Here is a 17,926-nt window from a genome sequence, read left to right as displayed (position 1 = left end):
TGCCTGGCCTGCTGTGTTCCTCCAGCTCCACACTGTGTCATTGCTGTGAATAATTGTGCAACTTAGCTCATTCTAGGGAATTAAGACATAGAATCCCTACAGGGCAGAAAGAAGCCATTTGGCCCACTGAGTCTGCACCAATTCTCCGAACAGCATTTCACCCAGATCCAAACCACTCCCATAACTCCAGGGTTTAGGCCCGAAACGTCAGCTTTCCTGCTCTTCTGATGCTGCTTGGCCTGCTGTGTTCATCCAGCTCTACACCTTGTTACCCCATAACTCCACATGGGCTTTTTACTATGGCTAACTTACTGCCAGCATCTCTCTCACATTTATGGCAGAGGCCAGATAAATCCTGGACTGGGTTAAACGTCGACTGTACAGGTCCTTTCATGGGCTCAATGTTCTTGGTCATTGTGAATACCTACTCGAAATGGTTGGACATGCACAGAGTTCATTTGTCAAACATGGGGACAATGACAGAAATGAAACTGGCCGGGCCTTGCAGAATCTTTAAGTTGCTTCCTGCTCTACATGCAACGTGGCCTTGGCCTCTCCGATAGTCCCTAGAATTTCCTGAAAATCTTCTGGGTATTTAATTGGGACTTCACGGAGGCAACCACCTCCTACTTGAAAAATGCTGAGCCAATCTAGATGAATCTTTTTCAACCAATTTTGCCCCAACAAGCTTTGACCTGAGCCTTTTAGTACAATCAGCTGCTTCTCCTAAGAGAATGGAACTGAAGTTATACCCTCAATCTGTAAATATTCCCCAGCATAGGTTCTTAGTCTAGCCAAGGTCTTGTCCATACCTAAGGGTTGGAGTCCAGAGTGAATTTTGTTAACAACTGGTTCTGCAATCACGGAAACAACCACGCCGGTATCGACCTCCATTAAAACCTGGTGACCATTTAACCAGATGTTTATTTTGACTGGTTCAGATTTGCATTTTGCTAAGCAATTTAACGTTCCAAACCAGATGGAACTGGACTTCCCAGGGTCTGCACTCTCCTGGATAGCAGCCCAAGAGGTCGCTTACTCAATTTGGGTCTAGTGGGACTCTTTTGCTGTCTCAAGTTCGCATACCGGCAGCAACCACAATGGCCTTGCTGGCCCGGATCCTGAAGAAAACTTTTAACCATTTGACCAAAGCTTGGCTTTGTTTTGGTGTGGGTTGACCGAGAGTCCCCTTGTTCAGGATATCTCCTGAGTGAGGCTATGCAATTGTCTTCTCAAAGGTGGTGTTCCCCAAGTTGTGTCGGACTGGCGAGGGTCCACTTCCATCAGAATACCCTGCAACTCATACGCTCCACTTGCTGCATTTTCCACTGATAAAGCCAGTTGTAGTGCCTATTTGAAGTCCAGATGGGCTTCAGCTAAGAGATGCTTTTGCATGGTTACTTCTTTAATCCCATACATCAAACGGTCTCTCAGCATTTCATTAAGGGTTAAACCAAAGTCACATGACTCTGCCAGTCATCTTAATCTTGTTAAAAATCCAAGAATAGATTCCCAATTGCATCTCAGAATTAGAGAACACTTGTCGTCATAATATTCCTTAAATCTTCCATCAACTCTTGAAAGGTTTTAGTATCTAGTCCCTCAGGGAAAGTTAGGCTCCTAATAACCAAAAAAGCTGCAGGTCCACAAACTGTCAGGGAAATTACTCGTTGCTTTGCATCTGCCCCAATGTCATTTGCCTGGAAAAGAAAACACATTCTTTCCAAAAACTGGGCACAGTCTTTGACGGCAGGATTGAATGAATCAAGCTTCCCAAATAACGGTATGATGCCAGAAATGCTTACCCCAACTCAAAGACAACTGCTCCAAACGAATTTCTACAGGAGCGTGCTTCACTCTTGTTGCCACTGATATCACTCCACAGAGGCCGGTATCTCATCACCGAGTCATCCTTTATTACATGTTTCAAGTCCTTGACACTGATCCCGCTCCCTCTCAGCCAGCTGTCAGTAAACAAGGTTTCTGACACTCCTGTTTTTATCCGTCACCTGGGCTCCCTGATTGGACCAGATTAATAGCCCCAATCAGGGAACTCATATTCTATGATGTCCACCTGGCTGACTTCGTTATAATCTTACACAACCAATTCAAGATAAACTGCAACAGTCTTTGAAACAGCAAATTCCTGATCATGTTTGCCAGTTAACAGTAGCTGAATGCTCATTCAGACACTGGAGCAAAATCAAGAAACTAATGCATAGAATTAAAGAATTTGTACAAATTCTTTTTGTTTCATCACCTACCTTAGCTTTTCCCACTTCAAAGACTTCAGTATTTTTATAAATTATTGTAGTTTCTGGTCGGCTGGTTCGTATAAAGCAAATACCCTGGAGGCATAAAGCAAGGATTCAGTTATGAAGGATTCAAATCTTGCAACTTTATCTATGTAGAAGATTTTAAAAATCTAGTCCTGATTCTAAATGAAGAGAAAAATAAATAATGGATATAACTACGAAGAGTTAAGTATATGCATCGTGCCAAACTTCGGCAAGATGTGCTATTCACGAATTTGAAGATTTTTCACTACTGCTAACAGATTTTACATTGAAAGCACTCTATGTATAATGACAGTATGATTTTGTGGTAGCACTGTGTTATGAATGCTGGACATTACACGATGGTTGTGTTTCCAAATATCTCCTTCAACTTATGGTAAAACTTCGAATTCTAAAAGCATCCAAGTTCAAAGACATGCCTACATGATCTGACTTCCACGCAGGTGAAACACGAACAAAAACCTACTGACAGCAAACCCATATACAATAACACATTTGTTTGCAACAGAGAGGTGGACAAGGTAAGGAAGCAACTACAATTACGTGAAAAAACAAGGCAGCTGCTTTCAGGAAGGGCACAGGAGGACTTGTATGTGCTTTCAAACAAACAGGCTGCTTGTAAGACTCAGTGTTCTGTTCGAAAGGAAGGAGCTAGAACTAATGGACTCTGAGATTCAAGAAATAAGCAGTTGCTGCATTCGTTCTTGCTCATGGAAGCCAGATCTGGAAGACTATAAGAGGAAAGGACTCCAGACTACAGGGAGAAGCACGTCTGTTGTTGAGCAAGGAATAACACGGGACTTGGTCTCGTAATGCTGTAAATGTATCAGAACCACTGTGCACTGTTACAGAGAGATTTTAAAGAGGAGTATTAAGTGCTGCGGGGGTCCTTAACAATACAGTGTGGGAGAGATCTCTTGGAGACAGACTTCAACATACACTGACTCTCCCATTAAAGTACGGGATATTTATACATTCTGCATTACAAAGATTACATGCAACATTGACGTTAGTGTTAGCCACATTCCCTCCATCCTAAACATCCAACCCTGCGTATACATGATCAATGATGGTCAACTTCATGGATAGCCCTAGGTCTTCCCATGTTCTCATGATGTTTGCTAGACATCGTTATTATCTATTCTTAGGCTCTCTCACACCGCACCCATTATTTGTCCTTCCTGCTATCAGGTACATTCCAGCGTTGACATGGTTCAATCCCCACTGTTAGCAGGATGGAGGTTTCTCTTTACTATCTAAGGTTGCCTTAGATGAATACAGTTAAATCACGTGATGCTAGTTTGTTCGTCGCATTTATAAATTTCAACATACTCATACAGGTTTATTTAAAAAGTCTTCATTATTGTGGGATCTGACTCTTCTCTAAACTTTGAACTAGCCAGTAAAAAGGGCCTCTGAATGTTTTTCCAAAGTGGTTCTTATCACAACTATTCTCCATGTCCAAAGCTATTGGTATCAACAAGACATTTCCTTGTCTTATCTGGCTGCCATGGGTATGAAGGCCATGATTCTGACCGTGGAAACTGCTGTGTTCCACTAATAAATCTCTTCAGCCATCTTATGTTAGCTAAAAACCATGGTTGACCATTTTATGTTATCTTCAACCATGGATAGCTCAACAACACAACAAAAGTGCTCAGAAGATTCAACTTGATTGTTTTTGTTAATTAATGCAAAAGTAGCATTTTTTAACTGTATTGTAATAGTTCCCTGTTTGTTAATGTTTAATCGATTTTGATTTTAGTTTGTTTATTACAGTAGAAGTTTGAATTTGTGTAATATTGTCCAGTTTATTTTTGTTGATTTGGAAATTCGTCTCTTTTTATAGCTTCAGTGTCTTCTGAGATTTGATTGACTATCACCTTTAAGTCAGAATGATGGTGCAGTTTTACTCTAGAACCTAAACTCACAACCTAAACTGGCACTTCAATGCATAAATTAGTAATAATATATTGTCAGGGTTGTTGTCTTTAGAATGGTTAACAGGTATGTCTGTCGATGTGGATCAGAAAGATTTCATGGCCTTACCCAAAGCAATCTTGGTACTTCAGTAATTGCTCAGCCAAGTACAACAAAAATATTATTTGGTTTTTTTTATCCAATTTCCTATTTTCTGGGGCCTTGCAGTGCACAACTTAATTATACATGGCTACAAAGCAGTGACTGTACTTTGAAAGTAATTATTTGCCCACAAAGGGCTTTGGGACAACCATGATTGGTAGCTTATAATCATATCTTTCTTTCTTATAAATAAATGATAGGGTCTGTCAGTAGGTTCAAATTTTTGTTCAGATTTGAAACCATCCAAACCAACAGCTGTTGAATGACTTTGAGCACATGACCTCCATTGCTGGAAATAAAAACAAACATTGTCAGATTGCCATCACCAATTTGTTTCTTTATGTGTGGTTTAATGCCACCTATCACGAAGACAATGAATGTAGTACATGATTTCTCAAAAAGTGGGAGAATTGGTTTAATAAAGTGTGTGGCTTTAAATTTGGTCAACAATTAGGAACAGCACAATTTTAAAGTGCACTGTTAAACAGTGCATTCTATACCTTGGTATTAGCAGCCAACTCTACTGCCCGCTCAGTTGACACGGCATCACTTGGATAAAAAATTGTTGCTGTGGGAATGGCACGGAACATAGCAATATCTTCCAAACCCATCTGGGAAGGTCCATCCTCACCTTAGAAGAATTAGCAGCATTAGAAACATTCTCACAGTCCATCTCTCATGTTCAAATTGAAGATGTACTGTAGGATCAGCAACATGTAAGATTCAAGCTTAGATTTTGTTCAGTTAGCCAATAAGGACAATATACCATAGGAAGGTCAACTATGTCTTGCACTCAATCACTGTCCATGACCTCTACTGGAAGTGAATGTCTGGACTTTTAAGTGAGTTCAAGATAATTAAACAACCAGCTAACAACTGTTTTCTACACTTATGTGCAAAATACGATCACTTACACAAGCTACTAAACTCCTCTGCAAGCTCAGTCTTCAAGACAGGTATAATGATGCAGAAGGACAATAAGGGATGATCTTCCTGAATAATTAGCAATTAGTCTTGTAAAGTAAGTAAAATTAAACTCACCAATTGAGACACCACAGTGGGATCCAACAAGATTGATATTGCTTTCAGAAATTGCTGCCATGCGAATTTGATCAAATGCTCGGGAGAAAAAAGTAGAAAAAGTGCTGACAAATGGAACAGTCCTGTTCCGTGCACAACAGCCAATACCAACACTTACCTGTAAATGAAATGCAGGGTCAATAATAATTATTTGGCCAGCAGCAAAAGCAGAATGAAAGAAAAGTTCACTTTCCCTTCATTTCCTTCCACTTACTATTCGTCACAAGATGTTTACATGAAATGGTGAAGTAAAATCAAGCAGGAAATTCTATCAAATGGAGCAAGATCATGCAACTCTGAAATATTTAAACTGAAGAATACAAAGGAGCAAATCTGATATTCTCTGGATTTTCTAATCTATGTATTTTATAAACTATTTTGACAAAAAAGGACAATGCCACTCTTAACCTTGTTGCCAAAAAAAAAGTCAGAAAGTAGTTGATGAATATATTGATGGAAGCCCAGAGGCAAGCTCTCTCAACTGCAGAAGCACTAGGCATGGATAACAGACTGACAGGAAAAGGTAAACAGTACAAAATATCAAGAAAAGTTAAAAAGATCAATCCAGTGTATATTTTAGTTCCACTTTCAATGTTATGTAGAATAAAACAAAGAACTGCAGATGCTGAAGATTTTAAACAAAACGATATTTCTGGAGAAACTCAGCAGGTCTGGCAGCTTCAGAACTGATTGTTCTGAAGAATGGTCATTACACTCAGAACATTAGCTCTGCTTTCTCTAAACAGATCGTGCCAGACCTTCTGACCTTCTCCAGCAATTTCTGCTTTTGGCCATGTTAAGTGGAATTCATCTACTCCTGTTGTCTGTGAAAATTAAGAAAATAAGGAAGCAAAATAAAATTTACCATGTTCTGTTCTGCTATGAAACACTCAATATAACGCTTGGGATAATCCTTTTTAAACATTTCTGAAAATGTTGAGTTCTTTGTATCACCATCTAAAGCAATAACACGGTCATTGCTACGACCTATTTTTGCCAGGGCAGTTCCAAAGGCTTTTCGCGTGGCTACCTGGAAGAATTAGAAAAAGTTAAATGGCACTTAATAATACATGAATATTTGACTTTCTTTTCAAAAAAAAGTGAAGCCTTGATACAGCACCGAGGTTATGCCTTTTGAGGAGGTGTGTTGCTGATTTATCTTGAGGGTGAGTGAATAAAATGTGTTTTGGGTGGGGGGGGAATGTGAGTGAAGGAACTTCCTTTGATGTCCATGAAATGTCTCTGTTTCAACCCTCAGAGCTACAAAGTGACATGCACAGAGACTCTTCAATGCCTTACGTAAAATATTTACATGCAATACACATGCCCCAAAAGTGGAACTATTTATCAAAACATGAGAAAACTTCATGAAAATAGAAACATGTGATTAAATACACTGTAATTAAGCAACAAGAAATTACACAGAAATCATCTGTGGGGCATCTGAAGCCTCCAAAAAGGATGTAAATGAACTGAATTGCATAAGCACATAGCTATAACACAATTACACGATTTCATGTTTTTCACTCTATGCAGTCTGGATCTGGATCAAGCTTTTCTCCATTTCTCACTAGTTTGCAGTATTTAAAATATACTGGGATCAAACTACAACTGGAAAAAAAAATGTTGAGTTGCAAGAATCACCACTTTTGGCTCAATTCACGAGGTGTGAGTCACGAAATTTCAACTTGGATTCTGTGATGGACTTGCATCCCACATTTTGCCTGAATTACTTCTGATTCTAGTTTAACAACACAGTATTAAACAAAAAACCAATTCTGACATTGCTCTGCTTATTCCACAGGATTACTAAAGGGCAAAATAGCTAGTCCATTCCCTTTAGTTAAAATGACTTGGATTTTTCAACAATGTTGCTCAGCTTGCTCTTTAAAAACAATCTTTATGTGATTTCCAATGCTAACTCAATTGGTGCAGTTTGTGGAGAAGCAGGGAATATCAGACTACAGCTCTAGATTTCTAATGCTGCTAATTCTTCAAAGGTGAGGATGGACCTTCCCAGATGGGTTTGGAAGATATCGCTATGTTCCCTGCCATTCCCACACACAAGGAGGCTTTTTGGCCGACCATGACAATTCTGGGTCTTTGAAAATTAATCCCATTCTTCCAATCATTGCCCACAGCACAGCAATTATTTCTTTTTCCATGTGTTCATTAAATTATCTTTTGACAGTGATTACGCAATCTGCTCCTCCTCATACTACCACTTGAATTATCGTAAAGTAAGCCTGTGTGTCGCTTATGATGACAAACAGAGACTTCACCACAAATTAGGAGAACATAGTTACTTCTATAGTTGGAGTAAGCAGGCCACATGTACATTTGACACCAGATGCACCGCAAAAATCTTCAGAGCAACAGCAATGTGGTTGACTCTCCACTGCTCTCTGAAATGGCCCAGCAAGCCACTCAGTAGTATCAATCACTATGAAGTTCCAACAAAGAAATGAAACTGGACAGACCACCTGCCAGCGACCTATGCACCAGAAACGACAATGGTAGAAACAGCCCTATTGACCCTGCAAAGCCCTCATTATTAAAATCTGGGGGCTAATGTCAAAATTGGGAGAGCTGTCTCACAGACTAATCAAACAAAAACCTGACATAATCATACTCACATACCTAAAAGACACTATCATCACTGGATATCTCTGGTCCTACTAGCAGGACAGACCCAGCAGATGTGGCGGCACATTAGTAGACAGTTGGAAGGGAGTTGCCCTGGACTCCTCAACATTGACACTGGACCCAGTGAAGTCTCACAGCTTCAGGTTAAACATGGGCAAGGAAACCTCCTGCTGATTACCACATACCATCTTCCAATCACTGATGAATCAGTACTCCTCCATATTGAACCACACTTGGAGGGAGTATTGAGGATGACAAGGGCACAAAATGTAGTCCGAGCAGGGAGTTCAATATCCACCACCAACAGCAGCTCTACCGCAGCACTACTGATCCAGCTGGTTGTGTCCTGAAGGACATAGCTGCTAGATTGGATCTGTGGCAGGTAGTGAGGAAATCAACAAGAGGGAAAAATATACCTGACCTCATCCACGCCAATCTGCCAGCTGCAGATGCATCTGTCCATGATCGTATCTCTAAGGGTGACCACCACACAGACCTTGTGGAGATGAAGTCCTGCTTCCAAATTGAGAATGCTCCCATCGTGTTGTGCAGCACTATCACCATGCTAAATGGGACAGACTTCGAACAGAGCTGTCAAATCAAGACTGGGCATCTATTAAGCACTGTGGGCCATCAACAGCAGCAAAATTGTACTCCAGCACAATCTGCAATCATGGCCCAGCATATATCCATTACCATCAAGCCAGGGGATCAACCCTGGTTCAATGGAGAGTGCAGGAGGGGATGCCAAGAGCAGGACCAGGCATACCTAAAAATGAGGTGTCAACCTGGTGCAGCTAACAAACAAAACTACTTACATGTCAAACAGCATAAGCAGCAAGTGATAGGCAGATCTAAGTGGCCCCTCAACCAATGGATCAGATCTAAGATCTGGAATCCTGCCACATCCAGTTGCGAATGTGGTGAACAATAAACAACTCACTGGAGGTGGAGACTCCACAAATATTCCCATCCTCAATGATGGAACAGCCCAACATATCAGTGCAAAACATAAGGCGGAAGCATTTGCAGCAATCTTCATCTAGAAGTGTCAACCCATTTCGGCCTCCTCCACTGGTCCCCAGTCTTCAACCAGTTCAATCCATGTGATATCAAGAAATGGTTAGATACAATAGATACTGCAAAGACTATGGGTCCCAACGACGTTCTGTCAATAGCACTAAAGACTTGTGCTCCAGAACTTGCTGTTTCCCTTGCCAAGCTGTTCCAGTTCAGTTACAACACTGGCATCTGCTCTATGTAAAATTGCCCAGCTATGTCCTGTACACAAAAAAGCAGGACAAATCCAACAAAGCAATTACCACCCCATCAGTCTACCCTCAAACATCAGTGAAAAATGATGGAAATTGTCAGCAACTATACTATCAAGCTGCACTTGCTTAGCAATAACTTGCTAAATGAAGCCCACTTTGGATTCCACCAGGCCCACTAAGTTACTGACGTCAATACAGCCTTGGTTCAAAAATGGACAAAACAGCTGAATTTCAGAAGTGAGTCAGAGAAACAAATCTTGATATCAGGGCTGTATTTGAACGAGTGTGGCATTAGGAGCCCTAGCAAAACTGGAATCAATGGGAATCAGGGGGCAAACTCTCCGCCAGTTGGAGTCACACCTGGAACATACAAAGATTGTTGTAGTTGTCGGAAGTCAGTCATCTGAGTTCCAGAGCACCTCTAATAGGAAGAGCTCCTCAGGGTAGTGTTCTCGGCCCAATCCTCTTCAGCGACTTCATCAATGACCTTTCCCCATCATAAGGTCAGAAGCGGGGATGTTCGCCGATGCTTACACAATGTTTAGCACTATTAGTAACTCTTCAGGAGCTGAAGCAGTCCATGTTCAAATGCAACACAATCTGGACAATATCCTGGGCTGACAAGTGGCAAGTAACAATTGTGCCACACAGATGTTTGGCAATGACCACCTCCAAAAACAATTTAACTACAACCCGTTGACATTCAATGGTGTTATCATTGCTGAATTCCTCACTATCAACATCCTGGGAGTTATCATTGAACAGAGATTTAACTGGACTTGCCATATAAATAAAGTGGCTACAAAAGCATGTCATAGGCTAGGACTACTACAGCGAGTTACTTATCATCTGACTCCCCAAAGTCTATCCACCACCTGAAAGCACAAGTCAGGACTGTGATCAAATACTCCCCACTTGCCTGCGGGGGTGTAGCTCCAAAAACACTCAAGACTCTTGACACCATCTAGAACAAAGCAGCCTGCATGACTGGCAGCACATCCATAAACAATCATTCCTTCCAATACCGACACTCTACAAGATGCACTGCACGTATTCATCAACGATCCAAAACAGCACCTTCCAAACCATGACCACTTCCATCTAGAAAGATAACAGCACCAGTTACATGGGAACATCACCACCTGCAAGCTCCCCTCCAAGCCACTCAACATACTGACTTAAAAATACATTGCTGTTCCCTCAGCGTTGTTCAGTCAAAATCCTGGAATTCCCTAAGGGCAGTGAGCGTCTACCAACAGCACACAGACTGCAGCAGTTCAAGAACGCAGCTCACCACCATCTTTTAAAGGTAACTAAGGACAGGCAAGAAATACTCGCCATCCATGAGTGAATAAAAAAGAACTGAGCCACTTGAATAATGGGTCTGAAGGTTCATGAAGGGTCAAACATATAAAGAAAGAAATTTTTTTTCAATACCAAAGTGCAAACACTGATTTTAAATCAAGTGATCCCTTCTCTAATTGAATGTTTTATCAGAATTGTCCTAATGATTTCAAAAGACCCACAGCAGCATTTAGGGCAGCTTTCTGGTCCAGGAACTGACACCAATATGCCCCATTCCCAAGAAAAAAAAAATGTGGTTTCATCACTATGAGGCTTTACTTTTCAAATGAAAACCAGTGAGCTCATGTTCTACCTTAATCCCCACCACCTTGCCACAAATACTGGGTGATCTGATCACCAAACCCTCCCAGACTGAATGCATTTCAAACCCATTGTCTGTGCAGCCAAGGTTCTAGATCATCTGTGGCAGAATTTTAAAGATGTATAATGTTAGTATGATTGTTTACCTTTTCGGCATGCTTATATTTGGGTGGTGCACCAAGTTGGATGTCTTCAATATTCACATTTGGTGCATTTTCCACTGGCTGCCCTGGGGTAAGTTTCTTGCCCTCCAGGATCCTACATTTGATTGCTTGAATAGTTTCTTGCAGTTTATCTTTTGGAATGGCCTTGCCATGCCAATTCTCTTTATCCTCAACACCTGAAAACATTTGAAATATTGAAAGCTAATACCATATATATGCATAATGTCAAAGGCAAAAAGAATTGTGGCTTGAAAAGTCACAGATCAAATCCTGGTCGATGTGGTGTGATATACCATCGAGAAGTTCTGCCTCTGATCCTCAAACTGTACATACATCATTCAGGAGATTCTCACTGCATATCAAACATAATGTTCAGGATTCAGCATTCACAGTACACACTGAGATATACTTTCTGGTCAGTAACTCTGACTTTCTGGAATAATGTGACATTACAAACAGGAAAATTCCAATTTTGAAACTCATCCATATCACATGTCATGCATTTCCATTACCAAGTTAAGTAAGCATACAAGTTCCAAACTGAAACAGGCAAAAGTTTTTTCCTTATATCTTATCATATTACAATTAATTTTGTCTGTCATACTCAATTTTTTTTAAACTGTTTACATTGGTGGGGGTGGGGGCATGGGAGAACACAAGGGCAAATTGAATTTTTTATTTACAATATTATAGATCACATCAGCATCTGTGATGGCATTTGTCACTGCTGTCAAAACATGGTATCAGAGCAGGTCGTTTAATGTAGGTTGATCTGAGGCCCTTCACCAAAATCAAAGCTCCTAATTGAGCTTTCTTTTTCTAATTCTGTAGTTATGAGGCTTCAAACAAGCCTCAAGGAACAGCCCATACAAATGTAATAATGTTGAATTAATAGAATGGAAGAGTTATGCTCTATTGAGTGTCCTCTTCACCTCTTAACACAATATTATTTGCCACAATGTGGTTTTTATTCTTTGCCAAATGATGTGTCCCTCGATCTCTTTGCTCTTATACTTCAAAACACATGGTGTCCTTACTCGTTCTGCCAAAACTTACCACTTTACAATTATCAATATTGAATATTGATGATATTTCTGATCATACTCATGTATGTACTGCCTTGTATACCAGTAATTTCAAGAATAGAAAGATTCCACTTTACTGAGTTTGTTCACATCATGAGTACATGATTATGCAATCAGTGCTCACATTCTGAGCAGCAGTTGCAAATCTTACAGCAGCCCACAGTCCTCCCAAAATATAAATCTGCTTCGGACTGTTTTTTTTTGCCCTGGGTTTAAAAATCTCTGCACATTGAAAAGCCCACTTTTCATTAGTAGCTTAACAGACACATCCCTTTTGAATTTCCATCCCTCCAGAATTGTGTAACTGCAACTTCAGCTGCTGAATGAAGTTCTGACCTCCACACAGTGGAACGTGAATTTTAGGCTGGAGTACCAGTTGTATAAATATACAAGTACACAGTTTCAGTGGGCATGATTATAATGTAGGCCTGATCTTTGGGAAACAAAAATACAGAGAGTGATGTGTTTGCTTTCACTTTAGTGCATTCACTAATTCTCTAAAACAAAACTAAACAGTTCCATAAAAAACGGTATGTATTCATTATACCTTCAATGCCTTTTCCTTTAGTGGTCTTAGCAATAATAACACATGGCTTGTTTTCGACCATGGTGGCCTGCCAAAAGGCTTTGCAGAGTTCATCAACACTGTGCCCATCTACCACTTCAGTAGTCCAGCTGTACGTAAGAGTTTAGAATTCATAATTAAACCATAACAACTCAACTCAAACACTAATCTGAGCAGTAAAACATAGAGAGATAAATGCATAGTACCTTTGTCAGTTTCCTGCTATACAATGTATTTGCTAAGGAATACACATGTAGTATGTGCAGTAGAGGCAGTTTAAAAACGGAATAAAGGAAAGTAATTTCAGGTGAAAAAAGTTCTTTAGCTGATTAAAAAGGTTAGATTTGCTCGAAAGAACATAAACAGAAAAAGAAATAATTTTCAGGCTTATTTGCTAAATCTATACTCCTGCTAATCATTCCATCCCTAGTCATAGTCTCAGTGTGTTTACAAGCTCAGCATTCTATCTGAATCCAGAAGGAAGCTTCTGACCTCTTATACTAACTATCACAAAGACAACCTTTTAAAAATTCATTCATGGAATGTTGCCATCATCTATCATGCAAGCATTTACTGCCTGAAGGGCATTAGTGAAATGATGGATTTTTACCACAATCAACAGTGGTCATACGGTCACTATGAGTCCAACATTTTATTTCAGATTTTTGCTAAATTCAAATTTCACTAACTGCCATAGTGGGATCTTAACCCATGTCCCCAGAACATTAACTTGTGGTTCTGGATTACTAGTCCAGTAATATTAGCACTATGACACCACCACCCACTTTGACCTTCGAAAACAATTCATTGTTGTCCCTACCTCAGCCCATCTGCCATTTGAACCTTCATCCATACCAATTCCAAACCCAACTGTTCCAATGCTCTCCTGTGCAACATCCTATCCTCCCATTCATTTCACCTGAACACTGGCTTCAGCCACTGAAGTCCCATGCTCTGGAATACCTTTTATGAATTTCTCAGTCTCTACACTTTTATTTTTGTTGTAATAAAATTCAAAGCAACAACTTTGGAAATACTGTAAATGAAACACTTTGGATTTGATATTTGAATTCAGCTAATTTCTACTTCTCTGCAATTAGATGATGCAAAAAGCCAGTATAACTATTACACCTTATAAGTAGATTATTAATCAGAATTTTCAAAACATTTTACAGCAAATGAAGTAATTTTGACTTTTAGTTACTGATACAAATGTAGGAAACCTGGGAAATCAATTTGCTCACAGCAAAAACAATCCAAGAAACAAGAATTAAATAAACAATCAGATATTTTTGAGCAATGTGCTGGTTGCAGGATGCATGGGAGAGCTGATTTTGTCTGATCACGTTATGATTTTCTAAGTGCTTCATTAAGTCTTCTGGTTAAAATAAAACAATTGATGCATTATTTAGGATCTAACACATTCCAAATTACATCAAATTGCCTAGCTCAAGTACTTGCACATTAAGGGAATCATTAGAGAGCACATTTAGCAATCCAAGGAACTGAAAAGCAAGTATGGTAGATAAAAGTATTTTTAATTCAACTTGAGGTCCTTTATTTGAATCAATAATGAAAGCAGGAAGATATGAACAAGTGAAAGAGGTAAAAATGTATAGTGGAGAATGTATACATGCCATCCTTCCTACCAAATGGTCAGGACATGTGTTTGTAGGGGATCAGTACGAGTTGACATACCTGCTGCTGATTAGTCAACTGCAGAACGGGTTGCTGTGTTGGAGTAATGTAGTCAGATGTTGAGGCCTACAAATTCCAAGGAACTCTTAAGGTAGCCTTTGTTCTTTTCAGATCAAATTTTGCATGGTGTAACTGTAAAATCTTCTTTCCTATCTTAACACTACCACTCACCATGAAAAGTGTCTCATGAAGTTTCAAATCAAAAACATGGCAAATACATAATAGCGCTAACATCTAAGACTATAAAGTTGTAGCAGCAGAATTAGGCCATTTGGCCCATCGATTCTATGCTACCATTTGATCATGAATGATATGTTTCTCAACCCAATTCTCCTGCCCTCTCCCTATAACCCTTCATCCCCTTACCAATCAAAAACCTTAAATGCATTCAATGACTTGGCCTCCACTGCCTTCCGCGACAATGAGTTCCACAGATTCATCACCCTCCAGGTGAAGAAATTCCTCTTGATCTCAGTCTATGACTATCATTCCATTCTATTATTATATTATGTGATTTGATTTGGTTTATTAACTATCGAACCTCTCAAGAGAAAATCAATTAAAAGTGCCACAAAAAGTTGATATTGCTCTGGATTTTGAAGTTTATAACTCATTAGTTTTACATTTAGAAATTTTATTCACGGTGTTACGTCCTCTGTAAGCTACAGCCTAGATTCCTATTCAAGTATCCACAGTTGAAAGGTCAAATATTATTCTCTGTTTACGTCTGTAGCAGTCATCACCTGAAATACTGAATATGAACTACCAAGTTGAAAACTTACCCAAAAGCTTCGCAACGTTTGCGGTAGACTTCAACTTTGTGCTGCAGTGGAGCAGGGTCGCTTTGACCCAGGCGGTTCACATCAATAATAGCCAATAAATTGTCAAGTCTGTAGTGAGAAGCAAATGCCATTGCCTCCCAGACTGAGCCTTCAGATGATTCTCCATCTCCCAATAGGCAGAACACACGATAACTAGAGGTTGGGAGGAAAATAAAAATCAGTAATTCCACACTAGGTTAATATACCTCTGGTTACCTCAGACTCTACTATTTCTTTCAACTCTACTAGAGATCATAAAATACATCCAAGTTTGGGTTTTTTATCATATATCAATAAATGAAATATAAAACAATTAAGTTGAAATTCTTCCTTCACACCAGTTTTTAACATTGAATAAAGCAAGGCTGATTGCACAATTTAAGTAAATAAATAAAAGTGTGAGGCTGATCATAAACAAAGTCATGTTTCCTGCTTTTTCATGGAATCTACAATCCCTACTGTGTGGAAGCAGGATATTTGGTCCAGCGAATCCATACCAACCCTTTGAATAGCATCCCACCCTATCCCTGTAACCCTGCATTTTCCATGGCTAATTCATCTAGGCTGCATATACCTAGACACTGTGGGCAATTTAGCATGGCCAATCCACCTAACCTGCATGTCTTTGGACTGTGGGAGGAAACTGGAGCACTTGGAGGAAACCCACACAGACAGGGAGAATGGACAAACTCTACAAAGATAGTCGCCCGAGGACAGAATCAAACCTGGATCCCTGGTGCTGTGAGGCAACAGTACTAACCACTGAACCATGTTGCCCAAGTGCTTATGCCCAAGCACTCTTCAATCAGCACTTCAGATTTAATAACGCAATTTTCTCTCAAAAAGCCAAGCACAAATGGCTATTTCTTGAGAGTTGAAATGAAAATGGTGAACCTCAAAGTTCCTTATAAATAAGAACAAACTTGTTATTTATTTGGCATACTATATTGGGAGGTAACTATAGAAAAGGGTTAGTCCAAATGATACATCCTTGGAAATCAGTACACAACTTAAGTTACTCAATTATTAAATGCAGTACCATACCTTAACATCACATAACAAAATTTATGTAAACCCACTTTCTTGAAAAAAAAGATCATACCCAGGGACAGGACATGATGCCATGACGGATTCAGAATTACAAGATTTTACTTTTCATTAAAACAATTATTATCAACACCTGATTGAACATTTTGCAGACATTTTTCCGGTCAATTTTGGGGTGTAATCATGACAAGTGCAGTATCAATTTCCTTTCTTTAATCAATGTTCAATGAAAAGATTTTGTTATAACACTGGTGGGACTGTTGCAAGGTGTTTATTATGTAGAAATAAGTTATTTAACTCATCTGAACAAAGTATATAAGATGCTGTTAAGTTAGTTCTGCATCGTTTAAATAAACCATTAAAATCTGGTGCAACAAGCAAAAGAAACCCAAAGTACGGTGACAGGCCCAAAAGAAAAAAAGTCTCTTATTCATGGGTACTTACAATTTCTTCTTGCAACTTATTAAGGTAAGACATCCAACAGAAAAATTATACAAACTAAAACAGGCAGTCACTATGACTGATCAGATTTCCTTATTTCAAAGTGACTACATCTCTTGGCAGTGGCTCACAATACAATCATTCGTGCACAATAATTTCTCACCAGTGTGTGCTGTGCCAGGTTTAGGTCCCCACTTACTAACCAAACTTGGCGAACTTCCAGAAGACCGAAACTAAGACAATCCTGGATTTGTCAACCATATTTGGTATGGTAATATCTACAAAGAGATGACTTTGACTCTATTTTAATATCCAGGTTTTTAATTAGAAACATTTAAAAACATTAACAGAGATTGCAAGGTTAAATGCAAACAAAGCAAATCCTTAACAACATGAATTGGAATGTTCTGACACACCCTGATCATTTGAGCATATTCAATTATCAACCTAAGTTTTCTACTCACACTTGGCCGCTTGCCATCACTTAAGACTTTCCAAATCTTTAACAGCTTTACAACTTTTTACTATTTCCTGCAGTAGTAGAGTTTGTAGTTATCATGGCTTTTATAAAGTAGCACTGTATGTAGTAACAGCATATAGTAATTTTTAACACAACACAGAGTTATCATGCATTGAGTGTTCACTCAGTCTAAATATTATTATGACGACTGATTTAGATCTACATTAGAACAGAATGAATGGGGCAAGCTGAGTCAAGCTGAAGTCAACAATGAACTGTAAAGTAGCAAACATATTCTAGTGTCCATGTACACAAATCACTGAGAATTGGTGCATAGGCACATAAAGTAATCAAAATGTCTAGCAAAACGTCATTTTCAAATCCACTTCCCTCGAGGAAAAATTAAATGATGGTTCAGCTGGACAGAACTTTGGTAGGGTTCCATTTGCAATACCACATCGTTTGGAAATATATCACTCAGAGATAGTAAGAACTGCTGATGCTGGAGTCAGAGATAACACAGTGTGGAGCTGCAGGAACACAGCAGGCCAGGCAGCATCAGAGGAGCAGGAAAGTTGACATTTTGGGTCGGGACCCTTCC

At 39.4% G+C, this 17,926-nt stretch overlaps 1 protein-coding gene across 1 annotated transcript in view; it reads right to left on the bottom strand.

The window, feature by feature from the left end:
- Positions 1–2,264: 2,264 nt before the first annotated feature.
- Positions 2,265–17,926, bottom strand: part of LOC109931653 (transketolase b) — a gene marked incomplete at its 3' end in the record, with an annotated part of 22,339 nt that continues 6,677 nt past the window's right edge. The window contains exons 5-11 of the mRNA XM_048592689.1: positions 15,339–15,530; positions 12,841–12,968; positions 11,191–11,384; positions 6,325–6,489; positions 5,421–5,577; positions 4,880–5,010; positions 2,265–2,348 (exon numbers count right to left, since the gene is read on the bottom strand). Coding sequence (XP_048448646.1) covers positions 2,265–2,348; positions 4,880–5,010; positions 5,421–5,577; positions 6,325–6,489; positions 11,191–11,384; positions 12,841–12,968; positions 15,339–15,530 — 1,051 coding nt within the window. The remainder of the gene's footprint in view (positions 2,349–4,879; positions 5,011–5,420; positions 5,578–6,324; positions 6,490–11,190; positions 11,385–12,840; positions 12,969–15,338; positions 15,531–17,926) is intronic.

Source organism: Rhincodon typus, unplaced genomic scaffold (assembly GCF_021869965.1).
Source record: "Rhincodon typus isolate 14 unplaced genomic scaffold, sRhiTyp1.1 hic_rhity00001669, whole genome shotgun sequence".
In the NCBI taxonomy this organism is placed as follows: domain Eukaryota; kingdom Metazoa; phylum Chordata; class Chondrichthyes; order Orectolobiformes; family Rhincodontidae; genus Rhincodon; species Rhincodon typus.
This window is presented reverse-complemented; position numbering and strand designations above follow the sequence as displayed.